At 52.0% G+C, this 19,859-nt stretch overlaps 1 protein-coding gene across 2 annotated transcripts in view; it reads right to left on the bottom strand.

Annotated features, from left to right (window-relative positions):
* Window positions 1-19,859, bottom strand: part of ATL3 (atlastin GTPase 3) — a 45,842-nt gene that overhangs the window by 11,952 nt on the left and 14,031 nt on the right. For both annotated transcript variants that reach the window (XM_058662876.1, XM_058662877.1), the window contains exons 4-6: window positions 9,621-9,725; window positions 8,746-8,796; window positions 651-707 (exon numbers count right to left, since the gene is read on the bottom strand). In XM_058662876.1, the coding sequence (XP_058518859.1) occupies window positions 651-707; window positions 8,746-8,796; window positions 9,621-9,725 (213 nt within the window). The remainder of the gene's footprint in view (window positions 1-650; window positions 708-8,745; window positions 8,797-9,620; window positions 9,726-19,859) is intronic.

Raw genomic sequence — 19,859 nt, 5'->3', positions numbered from 1 at the left:
CAGCTGGTACCCAAACGGATGCCTACCCAGGATGCCAATATTGCAGGTGACAGATAACACGCCAAGACACGATGCTGGCCCCAGGATTTATCCACTTTGTAATAGCTTAGAAACTTTAAAAACACCAGAAGGACCAGAACTAGCCGAAATTTAAGGCTAGCTTCTCCGGTCTGTCCTTTTTGTTGGTATGGGTTAACTGGAACAGAAGGGAGACACGAGAAAACGTCAAGTTCTGCGCTCAGCCCTAAAGCTGAGAACAGGGAACACAGTAAAGGACAAGGGAGAGAACATCACGGCCAGGTGGGTCCCCAAACCAGACCTGCTGCTGAGTGACACGCCGCAGGCACCCCTCATCTACAGCAGGCGACAGAGCACACGTGCCCTAAGGGGCCAGAGGGCATGGCAAGCAACCGCTGGGCTCCGCGTGGTGGCAGGGGGTGGCGGCCCGTGCACATGGGCACGCAGTGAGCCTGGCTGCAGTCCCTGAGAACTCAGCAGCGGGCGCCAACATCTGGGCTTCAGACCACTGACACATGTAATAAAGCATTATTCTCCTTTTTACACTTCTTCAACCATCTGGGTGTTCAAACCATGCGTCACTCACTCTGCCATACGAAATCGTGAACTAAATCCCATCATCGGTATTTTACCTGGAAGGGTTTCTGGAAAATTTCATCCATTGCCAGGCGGCCATACTCCGTGAAGAGCTGTTAAAATAAAAGAAAGAAAGAAAAGGGGTTCTGGTTTATCTAAAGCTAAACTACTTAAAATAGCTCTACTGCCATTCTTCAGCCAAGTGTTCATTTAACAAGCTAAATAATGCTCACACGAGACCAAGGTGCAGTTTCTAACCACCACAGGCGAAACCCACCCTGAAGTCAGCTCGGCTACGGCCCCGTCACATCCCACACCCCGGTTCACGGGCAAATCCAGAATACGATCACACTCACCCCCACACGGCCCGAGATACTCCAACAGCCTCCAAGGGGCCTGTGCACAGCCAGCCCTCCCCGCAGACCACTCCCAGTGACAGCAGACCAGCCGTTGTGGGGAACAAGGGTGGTTAGGCCCTACACCACTTCTACTCAAAACCTTGTCATCTCATCCAGTATAAAGGCTGGCCCCGAGACAGACACCGGACACAGTGGTTCGTCTGCTATTTGGGGGGGACACATCTACTAGCGAGGGCCTGGGCTTGAGTCCCTCCCGACTACCCCTGGGAGGCAGCAGGGGACGGTCTGGGGGATGCCTGCCACCGTGTGGAAGTCCCGGATGAGCCGCAGGCTCCTGGCCTAGACCTGGCCGGCCCTGGTGCCCACGGGCAACTAGAGAGGGAACCCACAGGTGGATCTCTCTCTGCCTCTCCACCCACCTCACTCGCGCTCTCTACCTTTTAAACAAAATAAATAATAACATCAAACACAAATTTAAAAAGCCAGTCATTAGTGTGATTCAGCCACACTGGTCTTTCTTCTTTTAAAATGATTTATTTTTATTTAAAACGCAGATTTATAGCGAGAGAGGGAGACAAGAGCTCTGCTCCCCACTGGCTCCCTCCGCAAGTGACAGCAAAAGCTGCCCCCGCTAGCCAGGGGGCAGTCCAGGATGGAGGCCCAGGCCCTTGTGTTCCCGCTAGGCTGCAGCTAGGAATCCCTTCCGGGTCTCCCACACAGGCACAGGGGCCCAGGGCTCTGAGCCATCCTCTGCTGCCTTCCCAGGCCACAAGCAGGGAGCTGGATGGGAAGTGGCGCCACCAGGACATATGGGATCCCGGCACCCACAAGGCGAGGACTCTAGCCACTAGGCTATGGCACCAAGCCCAGCTCCCTCGCCTCTTAACTCACCTCCTCCTCAGTGAAGACATCTACCTAAAACAAGATCACTAAACCCGAGTTCAGGCACTGACGCAACTCCACGGATTCTCTAAGGTTAGGGTTCACGCAGACATTCACCTCTGCTTATTCACAAACCCAAGCAAAGCTTCAAAGTTACAAACCCACAGACACTGTGACAGCAGACAAGAATGGTTAAAGACATTCTGAACAGAAAACTGATGACAAAAACTCGGGTTTGCCTCCTTCTGTAGAGCTAAGGAACCTGAGAGAAGCGGGGGCCACCAGGAATCTAGAAGATTCTCTCAGAAGAATCCTTGGGAGACTCAGAAAACACAAGCACACAGTTACCTTGACTTAGGAGTGTGGCGATGAGGGAAACGTCTGGAAGTCTCTCTAGACTCCCCACTCTCGCCCCACCTGCTCCCTGGCCCCCAGCAAGGCGTGGGAACAGAGGCTCCTGTCTTCCCATAAGACACTTCATTGAGACAGGGAGTGTGGGAAGCAAGCCAGGACAGAGCTGCCAGGCCAGGCGGGCAACTCGGCCCGGGACCGTCCAGTCTACACTCGCACCGGGTTATTTATGGGCATGCACACAAATTCCCTTGTCATTTCTCTTCCCTCACTCCCCTTCCTGTGAGATACTGCTGGGCGCAAAACGGGGGGAATTCCTGCAAGGCCTTCAAGACACGGTGTTACCAGACCAAGCAGCGCGTGGCGCCAGGCTGGAGACCCGGTAAATGCCAGTGTTGCCCGCCCTCCCTCACACCCTGCAGGGGCTCCCATTCTTGTTCCTTCGGCCCCTTTTCTACACAGGCCGATGTTTACCTTCCCACCAGACACCTAGAAAGGACAAATAACAGTGTAGCCCAGGGTGCCAACCTCAGCTGAGGCTTGCAGCGAGTCCCCCACCTTCCTGGAAACAAGCGCGTTACGTTCCAGCACAGATACGGGGCCAGGAGACGCCTCAGCTCCCTTCAGCGGACGGCAGGAGAGCTTCGAGGCCCTGCCCGACGGCCTCGCTGTGATCCAAAGGACAGCCTGAGTCCCACTCTCTCACCAAAAAGCTCGCGTGCTTGGTGGCCCGCTCTGTATGCAGGGGGCCGAGGACTGGGACCCCTGAGGGAAGCCTCGGGCATGCAGAGCAAATACCCCTGCCCCTCAGAGCCTCACCCTGCGTCCCTGCTGCCGTCCTCGCTTCCCTCCACTCTACCACTGCCCGCATGTGAAGCCTCTCCCCTGTGGACACCTCCCCTCTCCTGCACCTCTGTCCTCCCACTGCCTATCTCTCTCCTCTCTCTTCTCTCTCTCCTTCACTGCCCTGCCATTTTTCTATTCTTTGTATCTTCATTCAACCTGCTAGGGAAACTTTCCATGGTGTATATATACTTTTTTTTTTTAAAGATTTTATTATTATTGCAAAGTCAGATATACAGAGAGGAGGAGAGACAGAGAGGAAGATCTTCCGTCCGATGATTCACTCCCCAAGTGAGCCGCAACGGGCCGGTACGCGCCAATCCGATGCCGGGACCAGGAACCTCTTCCGGGTCTCCCACGCGGGTGCAGGGTCCCAAAGCTTTGGGACGTCCTCAACTGCTTTCCCAGGCCACAAGCAGGGAGCTGGATGGGAAGTGGAGCTGCCGGGATTAGAACCGGTGCCCATATGGGATCCCGGGGCTTTCAAGGCGAGGACTTTAGCCGCTAGGCCATGCCGCCGGGCCCGGTGTATATATACTTTTTAAGAGGTTGTGACAGAGATCTGCCATCTGCTGGCTCACTCCCCGAATGGCCACCACCACCCGGGCTGCTCCGGGACAAAGGTAGGAGCCAGAAATGCCATCCAAGTCTCCCACATGAGTGGCAGGAGTCCAGGTGCGTGGGCCGTCTGCTGCTGCTTTCCCAGGCGTGTCACTCAGGAGCTGGATTGAAAGCTGAGATTCAAATCAGCTCTCTGACTCTGGCACCACCGACAGCGGCATAACCCTCAGTGCTATGACGCCAGCCCCTCTGATACAAACTCTAACTCTCCCTCAGCTGCGCTTCCATGCTTGCTGTCATGGTCTCACTTTCCAGGAGCCCTGACTGACTCTCGGTAGGCTGCTTTTTAACAACGTGTTACTGTGACTCAGCTTCAGCAACACGGATAATATCTCACCTTCCACCTACAGGCTTACCAAGGAGGAGGAAAACCAATCGCCATGGAGATTCAAGCCAAATCAGAGAGGCGATGGGTGGGATGAAAAGACTCAGGGCTCCGACCACTGGGGCTGCAGCAGCCACACTGGAGCCTGGAAGGAGGCGAGGCAATGCCCGCGTGATTTTTTTTTCGACGGGGGTGGTAAGATTTATTTTGCTTATTTGAAAGGCAGAGTTAGAGAGAGTGCCCATCCACTGCTTCACCTCCCAATAGGCCCAACGGCGAGCGCTGGGTCAGGCCGAAGCCAGGAGCCAGGAGGTCTTTCTGATCCTCCATGTGGGTGCAGAGGCCCAAGCATTTGGGCTATCCATTCTTGCTTTTCCAGGTGCAGTAACAGGAAACTGGATCAGCAGCCAGGACTCAAACCACTACCCATATGGGATGCTGGAGTTACAGGCAATGGCTTAACCCACTATGCCACAGCCCCAGTGCCTTCACTATTCTAAATCAAACTTACCTTCATTCAATAATTTTTGTGTGAAAGTAAGGTATTTCAGAGGGTGCAGCGGGTAAAGCCAGTCCCTCCCTTGGCTGCCCCATTTCTGAGCAGCGCATGCAGCTGGGGAAACAGTGCAAGGTGGTCCTAGTCCTTGGGCTCTGCACCCGCGTGCAAGACTCAGTGTCAGGGTCCTGGCTTCAGTGCCACAGCGCTGGCCACTGCAGTCTCTCTCCTCGTCCACGCCTCCTGTAACTGCCTTTCAAATCAATCAATCAATCTTTAAAAAACACAGATTCTCAGACCTGCAAGACCTCAGAAAGAGTTACCGCCCACACATCCTTTCTCAAGAGCCTGCTGGAGAAGGGAAAGGGTGAGGATGAAGTAACAAAAGCTCCAACGGGATCCAGCTGAGGGGCCAAGGGAGAAGCCGCCAAGACATGGCAAAGGTGACAGCTGCGCGCCTGCCCGGAAGAGGCTCCGGCCAGTGACCGCAGGAGCACACAGCTCCCGAACTGGACACAGGGCAGGACCCGGAGCACCAGGAGCCTGTTGGTGCACAGGAACCGAAACCGAAACAAGAAGGACGAAGACATGCAGAAGAAACGTGGTGGTGGCTCAGCAACAGGCCTCAGCTGTGAGGAGTGCGTACACGCACCTGCACTGCACAGTCAGCGCAAAGGTTTCCATCAACCAAAACACTGGGATCCAAACACCGGAAGAACAGGGACAGGAAACTGCAGGGGAAGGGTGGGGAAGCAGTAAAGAGAGCTCAGACTCGGGCAGGTGCTGGCCTGGCAGTGATGAAGGAGCTGGGATGCCCACACCCTGTGTAGGGTGCCTGGGTGTGACAGCCAGCCCCGCTCCTGACTCGCTTCCCAGGGATACAGGCCCTGGACGGCAGCAAAGGCAACCCAAGCAGCCGCTGGGTCTCTGCCACCCACGTCGGAGGCCTGGACTGAGTTCCCACATCCTGGCTTCAGCTTGCCCCAGCGTGGCTGGGCTGCACGCACTTCAGGGGTGACGCAGGACACGGAACGTCTCTCCCTCTTTCTCCCTCTTCCCTCTCTCCCGCCACCTCTCTCTCTCAAATAAACAAATTTCAAAAAAAAAAGTGTTGACACAGAGGCAACACCTCTAAGCCCATTTTTAAGACTCTCAAAGGGAGTCGCCCGCCTTTCCAGCGTTGGTGTTTATGCAGTCACTGTCGGCCACCACCCTGCCGACTGAGCCAAGTCCATTGGCCCTTCGGTCAGTCACGTGATGTGACTGAGCTGGAGTCCCACCTGGCCCCTGTTCTCAGCAGTGAATGCCCTAGTGGTAGCCACACATCCGCACCTTTGCCTCACCATCCAAGGCCCTGCCACGCCCGTGATGCCCCAGGCCTGTCCCCACAGCCACACTCCCGCTTCAGGTCCACAGGAAATGGACTTTCCCACATTCACAGCAACTTCTCTGGTCACTCCTGCCTTGCAGACCCCTGTGGCTGCTCTCTCGCACTCCAGGGATCTCGGGGCCATCCAGTTCCCCACTTGTGTGCTGGGAAAGCAGTCGAGGACGGCCCAAAGCCTTGGGACCCTGCACCCACGTGGGAGACCTGCAAGAGGCTCCTGGCTTCAGATTGGTTCAGCTCCAGCCACTGCGGCCCCTTGGGGAAGGAACCAGCAGATGGAAGACCTTTCTCTCTCTCCTTCTCTCTATAAATCCACCTTTCTAATTAAATTAAATAAATCTTTAAAAAAAAAAAAAAAAGAAGCCTATGGAGGACAGAAAGAACCAGAAAAGGTTGGTGGGAAGATGAATATGGGAAAGACATGCTTAAGACCTGAGGAATCGGGCCTGGCACGATAGCATAGTGGTTGAAGTCCTCACCTTGAGCTCACCAGGATCCCATATGGACATCAGTTCTAATCCCGGCAGCCCCGCTTCCCATCCTGCTCCCTGCTTGTGGCCTGGGACAGCAGTTGAGGATGGGCCAAAGCCTTGGGACCTGCAGCCATGTGGGAGACCTGAAAGAAGCTCCTGGCTCCTGGCTTCGGATTGGCTCAGCTCCAGCTGTTGCAGCCGCTTAGGGGTGAATCATCAGATGGAGGATCTTCTCTCTGTCTCTCCTCCTCTGTACATCCGCCTTTCCAATAAAAAATAAATCTTAAAAAAAAAAAAAAAAAAGACCTGAGGACTCTGAGGATGGTGGAGCTCTTGGGAAGAGACCAAAGGAACTGAGCCATCACTTCCTTACCGCATGTCTAGGGTGAAATACCTCCTGCAAGAAAGTTAGGAAGTCCTGACCTCCAGCGCCTCGGAACCTGAACTTCTTTTTGGAAAGAAAGCAAAGTCCTCATCAGTTTATGACAAGGCCATTGGGCAGGCCCTAGTCCAGTATGACTGGTGTCCTCAAAAGGAAAATAAAAACACAGAAAGAGGGCCCAGCACAGTAGCCTAGTGGCTAAAGTCCTAGCCTTGCACTCACTGGGCGCCGGTTCATGTCCCAGTAGTCCTGCTTCCCATCCAGCTCCCTGCTTGTGGCCTTAGAGGACGGCCCAAAGCCTTGGAACCCTGCACCCACATGACAGACCAGGAAGAGGTTCCGGGCTCCTGCCTTCGGATCAGCTCAGCTCTAGGCATTATGGCCACTTGGGGAGTGAATCATCAGATGGAAGATCTTCCTCTCTGTCTCTGCTCCTCTCTGTATATCTAACTTTCCAATAAAAAATAAATCAGTCTTAAAAAAAAAAATTTGAAAGAAAGCCACAGAGGGCCCGGTGGTGTGGCCTAGCAGCTAAAGTCCTCGCCTTGAAAGCCCCGGGACCCCATATGGGCGCCCGTTCTAATCCCGGCAGCTCCACTTCCCATCCAGCTCCCTGCTTGTGGCCTGGGAAAGCAGTCGAGGACGGCCCAAAGCTTTGGGACCCTGCACCCGCGTGGGAGACCTGGAAGAGGTTCCTGGTTCCCGGCTTCAGATCGGTGCAGCACCGGCCGTTGCGGGTCACTTGGGGAAGATCTTCCTCTCTGTCTCTCCTCCTCTTTGTATATCTGACTTTGTAATAAAATAAATAAATCTTTAAAAAAAAAAAAAGAAATAAAGCCACAGAGCGACAGGGGAGGAAGCCGGCAGCCCTGAGAACGCCGAGGCAGAGCTAGGGGGCTGCACCTGCACACGGAGGGTGGCTGAGAGCGGCCAGGGGCAGCCTAGGCGGCCAGCAGCCCCCAGAAGCCGGGAGGAGCCGGCAGAGGCCCCAGCCTCCAGGCCTTTCCACCCCTTTACGCGTGGCTTCTGGCCTTGGAACTATGACAGCAAGCATTTCTGCAGCTTTAAACCCCATTCCCCAGGAACCCCAGGCAGCACCCCACGCCTGTCCATGCACGCTCCTCTCGTGAACATGAGAACCACATCCACTCCAGAACAGATCCACAACACTGACAGTGAAGTATAAGCGCCGGCCCTCATGGCGATGCTGAAGGCCCATGGCTAAAAACTACAAAACAGAACCCATCCAAGGAGACCCCTAGAGTACAGAGGGATGGGCAGCCAGACTGCGTTCCTCCTCGGGTATCCGTGGGCAAGGGGGCCAGAGAAGCACCACAGCACCCACACTCAACCTGACTCCCTTCCTCTGAGGAGCTTCTGGCAAGAACCAGTGAGGTCGGGGGCTCCAGAGGCCGGGTGGGCTGCCAGAGCGGCAGCCTGACAATGGTGGCGAGCTGGGCTCTGGGGCGGCCAGCGCCTCCGGGCACACATGGCTGCAGGCATCCAGCCGACACGCCTACACTCCCACCTTCCAGCTTTGGAGCCCCGGGATGGTCTCGCTGAGTGCGTCCTTACGCCTCCTCCAGTAGCCCTGCAGCCGGCCCAAGATCTAAACCCAGCAGCCAGTGTGAGGCAACATCAGCCCTCCCAGGTCCAAACTGCCACGGTGCGGATGACGCTCAGAGGAAAAGCCCAGCGCTACCCCGCCTGACAGCAACCTCACTGCCCCCTGGACTGTCGCTTAGCCCTGCTCTGCCACACTCACTGGCCTCCTTGCCCGTCCTTTATCCCTCCAGCTCAGGGGCTTTCTTCTTGCCACTTTCTGTCCCAGAACACCTCTCCCCCAAACTACCCACCAATCAGCATGGGCTTCTCTGACCACCCCTGCCCCACGCAGGCATGGGGTCACCCTGAGCCACAAACTCCCAACCACATGTCAGTCTCCCGCTAGACAACTACCCCGTTCTAAAACCTCCATCCTGGAACTTCAAGCTGACATGTGACGGTGTGACGATGCTGATGAGACACATACCTGCAGCTGCTGGAGGTCATCTTCCTGAATGTTCTGGGACAAATTGTAGATCTAGGAAACAAAAATCCACGTTGATACGATCGGCTGACTTCCGACACCTGAAATCAGCCGCAAGCACTAAATGGACACCATGTATGATTATAGGTTCTGCACGCAAGAGTGGGACATTAAAACCAGAACAGTATACACTGTCTGTGTCTGGGAAACTATGGACAAGAGGTTGAAACTGCAAAATCCCATAATTTAAAGCATGGTTCTCTGTGCTGGAGCTGCAGTCCAGTAGTTTAAGCAGCTCCCTGCACAGCCAGCAGAGCCCTGGCTGGAGTCCCGGCTATTGTGCTTGCAATCCAACTTCCTACCAAAGCAGCTGCGAAGGTACCAGAAGATGGCCCCAATGCTGGGCCCCCGCTAGCCAGGGGACAGTCCAGGATGGAGGCCCAGGCCCTTGGGCCCCGCTAGCCAGGGGACAGTCCAGGATGGAGGCCCAGGCCCTTGGCTTCTACAGCGCCTAGCCCTGGCTGTTATAGCTATTTGGGGTATGAACCAACAAATGGAAGATCTCTCTTTGTAACTCTGCTTTTCAAATAAACAAATAGATAAATAAATTATGGTTTTCCTAAGTTTTCTAAGTAGTTTTCCAAATCCACACTTTCCGTGTGACTTATTTCTACTTTTCACATCTTGGTGCATTTTATTTATAATTATATGAACTCCTCCTGGAGCATCTAGGAGTCTGCGGAGGGCATCCCCATGGCACCACGGTGCTCGGGAAGGGCACAGCGCCACGGTGCTCGGGAAGGGCAGTCACTGAACTAGACATCCCGACTTTCGTCTTACATCCCCTACAAACACCTGCTCAAGTCACATGACCTCACCTGGACCGAACTGGTCATGGTACTCAGAGCAAAGATGGTGGCACAGTCCTTCACAGTCGACTGGCTGTCAAACGCTCCCTGGGTGTCCATCAGGACGACTGCCACCTACAGAACGGGAAGACACAAAATATGTTAACGTAAGCAGGGGGAAATGGAAACGGTTGGGTAGCATGCACGTGAGCCTTCAGCACCTGCTCCAACCACCTCGCAGGGGACAGCCTGCTCTGACCTGGCAAGCTGTAGGAGGCACACGGAGCAGTGTGGGGAAGGCACGCTGTCCCAGCCATCAGGACAGCCACAGGCTGCCCAGCCGGTCACCTGGCTGTCTGTGGTTGCTAAGAAACAATTTCTAAGTATAAATTTGACTTCATTTACATTCATCGTGCTGATTTCTGGTGTAAAAATTCACATCATTTCAATCTTTACCAAAGACAGGACAGGATACAACAAAGATGTCAAATGAAAGCAAGAAGAACCTGGAAGAACCTGGGCTGCCGCTGCCTCCATAAAACACAGCTGGGCTCCGGGAACCTCCAGGCTCTCCTACGGGCTACGGCCCCACCCGCTCCCACACTGGAAAGGAACTATGTAAAATGCAAGGCACACACAGCCTCATTATCCTAATGTCACTTGCTAGGATCTTCAGCCATGTAACTTAAACATAAGGCCTTTTCAATATGCATATAAGAGGACCCAATGTTGACAAAAATGAGTAAATTCATTGGATTTTTTCCCAGTGCCTAAATTATTACAGAAGCCAGAGCAAAGAAGCTTTCTATAAAATTCTGCTGAGTCCCAAGAAAAAGAGTATAGTTGAGGCCCTTCACAGCCAACACATTTTTTATAATGATGAAAATATTACATACACTGTATTTTTAATTTTAGAAACAGCCTAACTGTGGTTTACATTCAAATCTCATTCATCATATTTATTTTTATTTTCATATCCTAACCCGCTATTGTGCTAGAAGAAATTTGATAACAGTTCAAGCAAGAGAGAATTCTATGCAAAAAGAAAATATACTGAAACCAAATAAAGTTTCTAGCCTGAATACATGCAAAGCTAATGAGAAACAATCTGAACTTACCCACAATTAATTCACTGTGGGAAGGATACTAGTAAAAATAAACAGCCACAAAAATGGATTTCCGCATAGAAAAGAACAGTGCTGGATCCCTACCTCACACGATACACAGAGCAGTGCCGGATCCCTACCTCACTCGATACACAGAGCAGTGCCGGATCCCTACCTCACACGATACACAGAGCAGTGCCGGATCCCTACCTCATACGATACACAGAGCAGTGCCGGATCCCTACCTCACACGATACACAGAGCAATGCTGGATCCCTACCTCACACGATATACAGAAGTTCACACTTGGCAAAGGCCTACTACATGGAAGAGCTAAAATCATCCAACTCTTAAAAAGTCAGAACAGGTACAAGGGTTGACATTGTGGCCCAGTGGGTTAAGCTGCCTCCTGTGATGACGGAGTTGGAGTCTAGGCTGTTCTACTTCTGAAGCAGTTCCCTGCCAATGTACCTGGGAAGGCAGCCAAATGTGGCTTCGGTGCGTGAGCTTGGGTGCCACCCACATGGGAGATGGAGCAGACAGAGGTCAGGCTCCTGGCACAGCCCCAGCCATTGTGGCCATCTGGGGAATGAAACAGCAGGTGGAAGACCTTCTCTGTCTCTCCTCTATAAAAATCTACATTTCCAACAAAAAATTAAATAGGCTTTTTTTTAAAAAAAAAGATTTATTTATTTTTATTGGAAAGTCAGATACACAGAGAGGAAGAGAGACAGAGAGGAAGAGAGACAGAGAGGAAGATCTTTCATCCACTGATTCACTCCCCAGGCAGCTACAACAGCTGGAGCTGAACTTATCTGAACCCAGGAGCCAGGAGCCTCCTCCAGGTCTCCCATGGGGTACCGGGTCCCAAGGCTGTGGGCCGTCCTCCACTGCTTTCCCAGACCACAAGCAGGGAGCTGGATGGGAAGCAGCGCTGCCGGGATTAAAACCAATATCCACATAACTGGTGTTATAGCACAGCTGATTAAGACACACCTGCAATGCCACCATCCCATAAAAGCACAGGTTCAAGTCCTGGCTGCTCCACTTTGGATTCAGCTCCCTGCTAACTCGACTAGGAAGGCAGCAAAGAACAGCTCAAGTACTCGGGCTGTTCCTGCCTTCCATGGGAGACCCGGATGCACCTGCCTTCAGCCTGGACCAGTATTAACCTCTGTAGCCATCTGAGGAGCAAACCAGTGAATAGAAAATCTCTCTTTCTCTCTCTCTGTGTAACTCTGCCTTTCAAATAAATAAATCTTTAAAATATTAATTTAATTTAATTTCTCCTGAGAAGACACACAAATACCAAAAGACACGTGAAAAAGATGTTCCAACTCCGTTAATCACTAGGCAAATAGAAACGTAAATCCAAACGGCAATGAAATATCACTTTATACCTACTAGGCTGCATGTGACCAAAAAGACAAACACGGTACCAACACGACGACACAGCAGGTAAAGCTGTCGCCTGCATTCCCTGTGGGCACCGGTTCTCGTCCCAGCTGCTCCAATGCCCATCCAGCTCCCTGTCCACGCACCTGGGAACAGCAGGGGAAGACGCCCAGGTGCTGACACGTGGGTGATCCTGATGAAGTTCGTGGCTTCTGCCAGGCCCACCCATGGCTGCTGCGACCATCTGGAGAGTGGCTTTTAGCTCTCTAACTCTGCCTTTCCAAGGAGATCAACACATCTTTAGGGAATATCAAGTGTTGGCAAGGACGTGGAGACCACGGCCTGGTACAGGGCTGGCACAGCTGCTTTGAGAAGGCCTCTGGCAGCTCTCTGAAAGGTTAGTCATGAGGCTGCCAGGACTCGGAGACTCCACTCCAGGGCACACACCCGACAGAGCTGAGGACATACGTTTACACAAAAACTACATGAACAGTCATGCTGATATTATCCATAACTGCCAAAAAGTGAAAACAGTGCAAATGCCCAACATCTGGACGGACAACAGGTGTATTTATAAAATGGAACCAGATGAGCCACAGGACCCTGGCTGAGCTGGGGAGGCCGGACACACCAGATCCTGTTCGTTCCATGCTTCTACGAGATGTGCAGACCAGGCACCCAGATGCCTGCAGACGCCAGGGCTGGGAGAAGAGGGGAGAGGAGGGCCTGCAGTCTGAGGGTGGTGCACCTGCACAGTCCTGGGGTGCCCTGAAAAGCACAGGCTTCCACACTTCCAAAGTCTGCAATATGGGAACTCTATCACAACCAGGGTACATCATTACTGCCCAGGAAAATGAGGCTCCATAAAGGAAACCAGCAGGAACACCAAGCCCTGGAAGAACAGCACTTTATCGAAGCGCTGCACAAGTGGGGGAAATGGTATTTTCGTTCCACAAACTTCCGTAACCACTATCAGGAGAGGCTGGGAACAGACATCTCAGGAGAGAGGAAATGGGCCCAGGCACTCTCACCCCCAGCGACTCCACTTCCGGTCGTTCACCAGCGATCACAGCTGGAACGCATGGTAAGAACCAGCCCTAGGAGGGTCCTTCCAAATGTCTGTGGAAAAATGGGACTAAAATATGATTAATTTAGTGCAGAAAGATTCTGAAATCCACACATGGGTTTTTTCAAGAAAACACATTTCTCATGCGCTGTGTGAAATCCCCCTCGTGTATCATGACCAAGTACACACAGCTAAAGCTGAGCTAGGTTATTATAAGGTATGCCCTGATCGTTTCTACTCTACCCTAGTTCTTTCTTAAATTCCAGTCAGGAGCTCAGAGACTGATTTCAGACACAGTTTTGAAAAGCATGGACTACAGACACCATTACTCCAGAAGACATGTATCCCCAAGCTGTAGGCAACAGCCTAGGTTCCTCATACCTGGGCAAGTGTCACACTGCTGGGAGGAAAGAAGCCAGTAGCTGGCAGGCATTCTGGGCCTGGTTAATGCCAAATCTGGGTTAAACATGCCACCGTGCCAACATAGTTGCCTATTTTTTCTTTTTCTTTTCTGTTAAAGATCTGGGAGAGGGCCCAGCGCAATAGCCTAGCAGCTAAAGTCCTCTCCTTGAACATGCCAGGATCCCATATGGGCGCCGGTTCTAATCCCGGCAGCCCCGCTTCCCATCCAGCTCCCTGCTTGTGGCCTGGGAAAGCAGTCAAGGACAGTCCAAAGCCTTGGGACCCTGCACCCGCATGAAAGACCCGGAAGAAGTTTCAGGCTCCAGGCTTCAGATTGGCTCCGCTCAGTCCGTTGTGGCCACCTGGGGAGTGAACCATCGGATGGAAGATCTTCCTCTCTGTCTCTCCTCCTCTGTATATCTGCCTTTCCAACAAAAATAAATAAATCTTCAAAAAAAAAAAAAGATCTGAGAGAATAAGATGGAGCACCTGCCACACCACTATGGCTGCATGCCAGTTAGTGCCACCCGAACACTACCCACTGCCACCATGAGCACATTGAGGCGGACATACACTGCTCGAGATGGGGACTGAAGACAGGAATAGGGGCCACTGAGGGCTGGTTTGATGTTGATTTCTGGGGTGCTTCCACAGACTCAGCCACTGCACCCACAGGTGATCAACAGAGCTGAGATGAAATGGATCAGAAGGGGGAATCCAGAGGAGCGCCCTGGGTCAGGCCAACACCCCAGTCTAAACACGTGGTCTGGGAGCAGGCTAGGCCAGGCCAAAGCACCTGCTGGCACATGCAAGAGCTGGGTCTGGGGACTAACTCAAGCAGGGTCTCTTAAGGGCCAGCAGGTTGGGTCCATCCCACTCGATCCCCAACCTCACGGAACACCACAGGGACATACGGTCTGGCCTTGGAGCACAGATTGTGTGCTCTGTGTAAGGCAAGACAGCAAACTGGGATGTACATGGAGGATAGCCAGCCACCCCTCTGATTCTGCAGAGGACCTGAGTGCCCCGGCACGAGGTGGAAGGAAGACACGGCTCAACAAGGCTACAGGAAGAATCTCCACCAAAACACAGAGAGACGGCAGGTGTGCGCCATGGGGTCTTACACCTGGCGCAAGAAAGCCAGCAGCACCCTCAGAACACTCCTCCCACCAGGGTCCCTGGGACAACATCAGTGGGCCACCTCTGTCCCCTAATGCTGATGGGATCTGGCAGCAAGGAGCAGCAACATCTCCCCCTCCCCGGGCCCTGCAGTCACGGGAGGGAGGGCGGGGTCTTTCCCTCACCCTGCCCTGTCCCTTGCTAACCCACCCAGAGACCTGCATGAGTCTGCAATCCCCTCACCTCTGCAACATACATTTAAAAACAAATACAATTTAACTTAACAAAAGAGGAAGACATTTATCAGGATAGTCACTACAGCAAGGACCATGGAAAAGCATTGAGAATGTCTGCCAAAAGGAAATGGGTGAATGTGATAATATTTATATGATAGACTTAAGAACACTGACTTCTTAATCTAAAAAGTAGAAAACAAATGGAATCCTCTACTTAGAATCACAAGTTCTAAACAGAAAAAATGGAGCCTGGCGCAGTGACCTAGTGGCTAAAGTCTCGCCTTACATGCGCCCGCATCTGAAGTGGGCGCCAGTTAGTATCCCAGATGATCCACTTCCCTTCCAGTCCATGACTATAGCCTGGGAAAGCAGTTGAGGACAGCCCAAAGCCTTGGGACCCTGCACCTGTGTGAAAGACCTGGAAGAATCTCCTGGCTCCTAGTTTCAGATCAGCTCAGCTCTGGCTGTTGGGGCCGCTAGGGGAGTGAACTACCAGAGGGAAGATCTTTCTCTCAGTCTTTCCTATCTGCAGATCTGCCTTTCCAATATAAATAAATAAATAAATCTTTTTAAAAATAAAATTTAATTTAAAAAATAGGGTCTGGCGGTGTGGCCTAGCAACTAAAGTCCTTGCCTCACACACGCCAGGATCCCATAAGGACTCCAGTTCTAATCCCGGCAGCCCCACTTCCCATCCAGCTCCCTGCTTGTGGCCTGGGAAAGCAGTCGAGGACGGCCCTGCACTTGTGTGGGAGACTCAGAAGAGGCTCTTGGCTCCTGGCTTTGGATCAGTGCAGCTCCAGTCATCGTGGCTGCTTGGGGAATAAATCAGCAGATGGAAGATCTTCCTCTCTGCCTCTCCTTCTCACTGTATACCTGACTGTCCAATAAAAATAAATCTTTAAAAAATAATAATTAAAAAAGTAAAACACACCCAAAAAAATAAGAAGCACAAGTTCTAAGCAAAAAATCTCACTGGGTACAAAAACAAGACAATTATCCTAGACTTTGTTTTTCTCTTGCTAACTTCTAAACAATTGCTATGAATCCAACAATTTCTCCGACAGTTTCCCTGACTTTTGGAAACACTCTGGATCCTGCTGGATGACTGAATGTGATGCTTTTGAAAAGAGTAGGAAAGCTGATGATGAGCTACACTAGGCTGCGCACCTGTCGGGATGACAGGCACCAACACCAGCCAGGAGGCAAAGCCGCCAGCAAGGGCGAAGCAGGACAGCCACCTCGGAAGACAGCCGGGCACGTGCCTACAACACCAAGCGTGCTCCTGCTGCCCACTCCAGCCAGCGTGCTCCTCGGCACACATCCACAGGAGCTGAGAAACGGTGCTGCAACTAGAAATCCACACATGGACACTCACGGAGGCTTTATCCAACGCACAGCCCGTGGCACATCCATACGGTGGGATATTACCCAGCCATCCAGAGCAACGGCTGCCAAGACACAGACGTAAAGGAATCTTCGTCATCACTTCCCGGCCTCTGGACAAACAAGTGCAGAGAAGTGCAATGGAGAGTAGAAACTAGTGGTTGGCAGGAGTACAGGGCAACAGAAGGGAGGGACAAATAGATGGGTCACCAAGGAGTTGCTAAGGCAGTGTGACTGTTTCGTGTGATACAACAGTGGACCTGTCACTGCTTGTCGCTGTCAAAATCCAGAAAATAACACACTGAGCAGACTAATGTAAACGATGAACTCTGGTTAGGGATGCCAGACTAAGTGTGACCCATGTGTCACACTACCAAGTTGCACATTACTGACAGAGGGCCATAAATGTGGGAAATCTTGCACTTTTCTCTCAATTTTCCTGTAAAACCTAAAACCATTCTAAAAACAATAAAGCCTTTCATTTTTTAAAGAGCAGAAAACCAAAATGACAATAAAACATGTCAAGTTTTATGCATATGTCGATTCAATAAGATAAAATCAAAGGAGCCAGAAAGGTCAGAGGATTGAAAACCAAACTTCCTCACCTCTGGTATTACAGAGATCTAAGCTATTAAGGACAATCAGTGTGTCAAACGCCCAAAGAATAAATGCAAAAATGAAAGCTAGTCCATTAGGTGTCAGTACTCTATATAAAAACATCATGTAGTCAAAAAAAAAAAAAAAAAGCCAGGGGAGTGGCACTAGGGACATGATGGCATGCTGCGACACCAGCATCCTCTACGGTGCCAGTTCATGACCCGGCTGCGCCAGGGCAGACCCCGCTCCCTGCCAATGCACCCGAAAAGCAGGGAGGATGGCCCGAGTGCTTGTGCCTCCGCTACCCAGGTGGGAAACCTGGAAGAAGCCTCCAGCTCCTAGCTTCAGACTGACCGCCCCTGACTGTTACGGCAATATGGGGAGTGAACCACTGGGTGAAAGACCTCTGCCTCTCTGTAACTTTGACCTTCAACTACATTAACTAATTAAAAATGAATAAATTATGTGCCTGGGGCCAGGATCGTGGCACCATGCTTTAAGCCACTTCTTGCAACATCAGAGTACAGAGTGAAGTCCCGGCCGCTCCCACGCCGATCCCGCTCGCTGCTGACGCACCTAGGAGGAGCACTGGGGCCTCTACTATCCTGGTGAGAGACCAGGATGGAACTTATGGCTCTTGGCTTTGCTCTGCCTCAGACCTAGCTGTTGCAGCCATCTGGGAAATAAAATCAGAGGACAGAAGGGGTGTGTGTGTGTGTGAACCTCTTGTCTCTGTTGCTCTGCTTTTCCAAATAAAATTATGAAAATATTTACTGTCCAATGCTAATAATGCAGAAAGAGGGCACGACGTGGATCAACGACACTGAAACGCAATCCACACGATGCCAACCCAGCATGGCCGCTTGACGGCAGAGGCCCACTCGTCACTGTCTGCAAAACGAGGTGAGTGACTTTCCACCTCCAACCAAGACTGACCAATAGACATCAGACTTACCCACCCGGCTAAAAATCACAAGATAACGGACAATACACCGAGACACAGGACCCCAGGGAACAAAGGATGACGAGCCCTGTGAGAAGGGACATGGAGGAGATGAGTGAGCCCTTGCCTGCTCAGTGTACAGCCCCAGCTCCAGAGGGCAGGAACCCAACACAGCCTGGCGGGCTGTCCGTGCTCAAGAGCGTCCAGGAGACCAAGGTTACTGCAGTTCACAGGCAGCACACAGGAACCCCAGGAGGGGGAGAGGGCTCCCCTGGGGTGCTGAGCTGAGGACTGCGTAGCACATGTAAACGAGGATCAAGAACAGCCCCGACAGGCTAAGAGGAACAGCTCCAGGGCTCCCACAGGACCCAGGGCCATGCCTGCTTCTTCCAGGCAAAACTTCTTCCGCAAAACTTTCATGACTGCAGACAGGTTGTGGGGAGCCCCCAGAACACAGCCTCTACACTGAGCCACAAAGCACTCGGAGCCATCTCAGGGGGTCCAAAAAGCCAGAGCTGCCACACTGCTTAACTGCGTTCCAGAACAAAGTGGAATATGGCATAGGGATACAGAAATATTCCGAACCCAACAAGGCAACATTCCCAAGACTAGCATCGGATCGAAAACTTGCAGGCACAAACAGAAGTAGAAAAAATAGGACCCAAACAAGGAAAAACATCCACCAGTCCAAGCTGACTCAGAACTGAAAGATGTTCACATTGACAGAAACCGGCTTTAATAAGTATTATGGAGACAGACACTTGTGATAGTTAAGAGACTGGGCGGGGCACTCCAATCCCACCCCCGAAGGCCAGGGTTCAATTCCTGGCTCCAGCTTCCAGCTTCCTACTGACGCAGACCCCACAAGGCACTGGGGATGTATCAAGTAATCGGGCTCCTGCCCCCACGTGGGAGACATGGGTCGGGTTTAGTTCCCAAGTTCAGCCCACGTCCAGTCCAGCACGTCACTGCAGCATCTAGGGTCATAACCAGCAAATGGCAGCAGGCTCTCTCTGCCTCACAAACAAGTTCAATTAAAACAGACACACACACAAACTAGCATTCTAACTGTAATCCGCACATTCAAAAAGTAATTACATACAGAAATTGAAGAAATCCCAAAATAAACTGCTGTGGTAGTTAATGTAGAGAGCATACAAATTATATGGGTAGAGCCAGCACAATGGCTCACTGGTTAAAGTCCTTGCCTTGTATGAGCCAGGATCCCAAATGGGCGCTGGTTCATGTCCCAGCTGCTCCACTTCCCATCCAGCTCCCTGCTTGTGGCCTGGGAAAGCAGTCAATGATGGCCCACAAACCTTACGACCCTGCACCTGCATGGGAGACCCGGTAGAAGCTCCTGGTTCCTGGCGTCAGATTGGCTCAGCTGCAGCCATTGCAGCCATTTGGGGAGTGAGCCAATGGAGAGATTTTTCTGTCTCTGCTTCTCCCTGTAAATCTGGTCTGCCTTTCCAAAAAAAGAAAAAAAAAAAAAAAACTTGGAAAAAAAGACATGACTCACCCCTCCCAACCTGTACAAGGAAACAGCAGCGGCTTACCAGGCAGGGGTGAGGCAGGAGGAAGGAGAGCCAGAAGAGCAGCTGCTGCCCACCTTCTCATCAAGAGGCGTCCTAGTGGCCCCCCCCGCTGCACCCCCAGAACAGCGGCCAGGTCTGTGTCACCCCAGGGGGAGGAAGCAACTGAGAGAACCCCTGTGACAGCGGACAGCAGCAGCCTCGGGGCAGGAGGGCAGAACTGAACTGAGACAGCCACTCTCACAGAAGGCTCTCAGGGCCACGGTGCTTTCCAAACTACATCGACACGCTATTTTTAAACCCTGCACTCGGAACATTTTGATTAAAAAAAAAAAGGATGACAAAGCATTTTTGAGAACTCACACTGTGGTACAGACAAGGGTACCAGCTGCAGCCTGCAATGCCAACATCCTACATGGGCGCCGGTTCCAATCCAGCTCCCTGCTAACGCACCTGAGAAGGCAGTGGGAACCCGGCTCAAGGC

This window comes from Ochotona princeps, chromosome 4 (assembly GCF_030435755.1).
Source record: "Ochotona princeps isolate mOchPri1 chromosome 4, mOchPri1.hap1, whole genome shotgun sequence".
Taxonomy (NCBI): domain Eukaryota; kingdom Metazoa; phylum Chordata; class Mammalia; order Lagomorpha; family Ochotonidae; genus Ochotona; species Ochotona princeps.
This window is presented reverse-complemented; position numbering and strand designations above follow the sequence as displayed.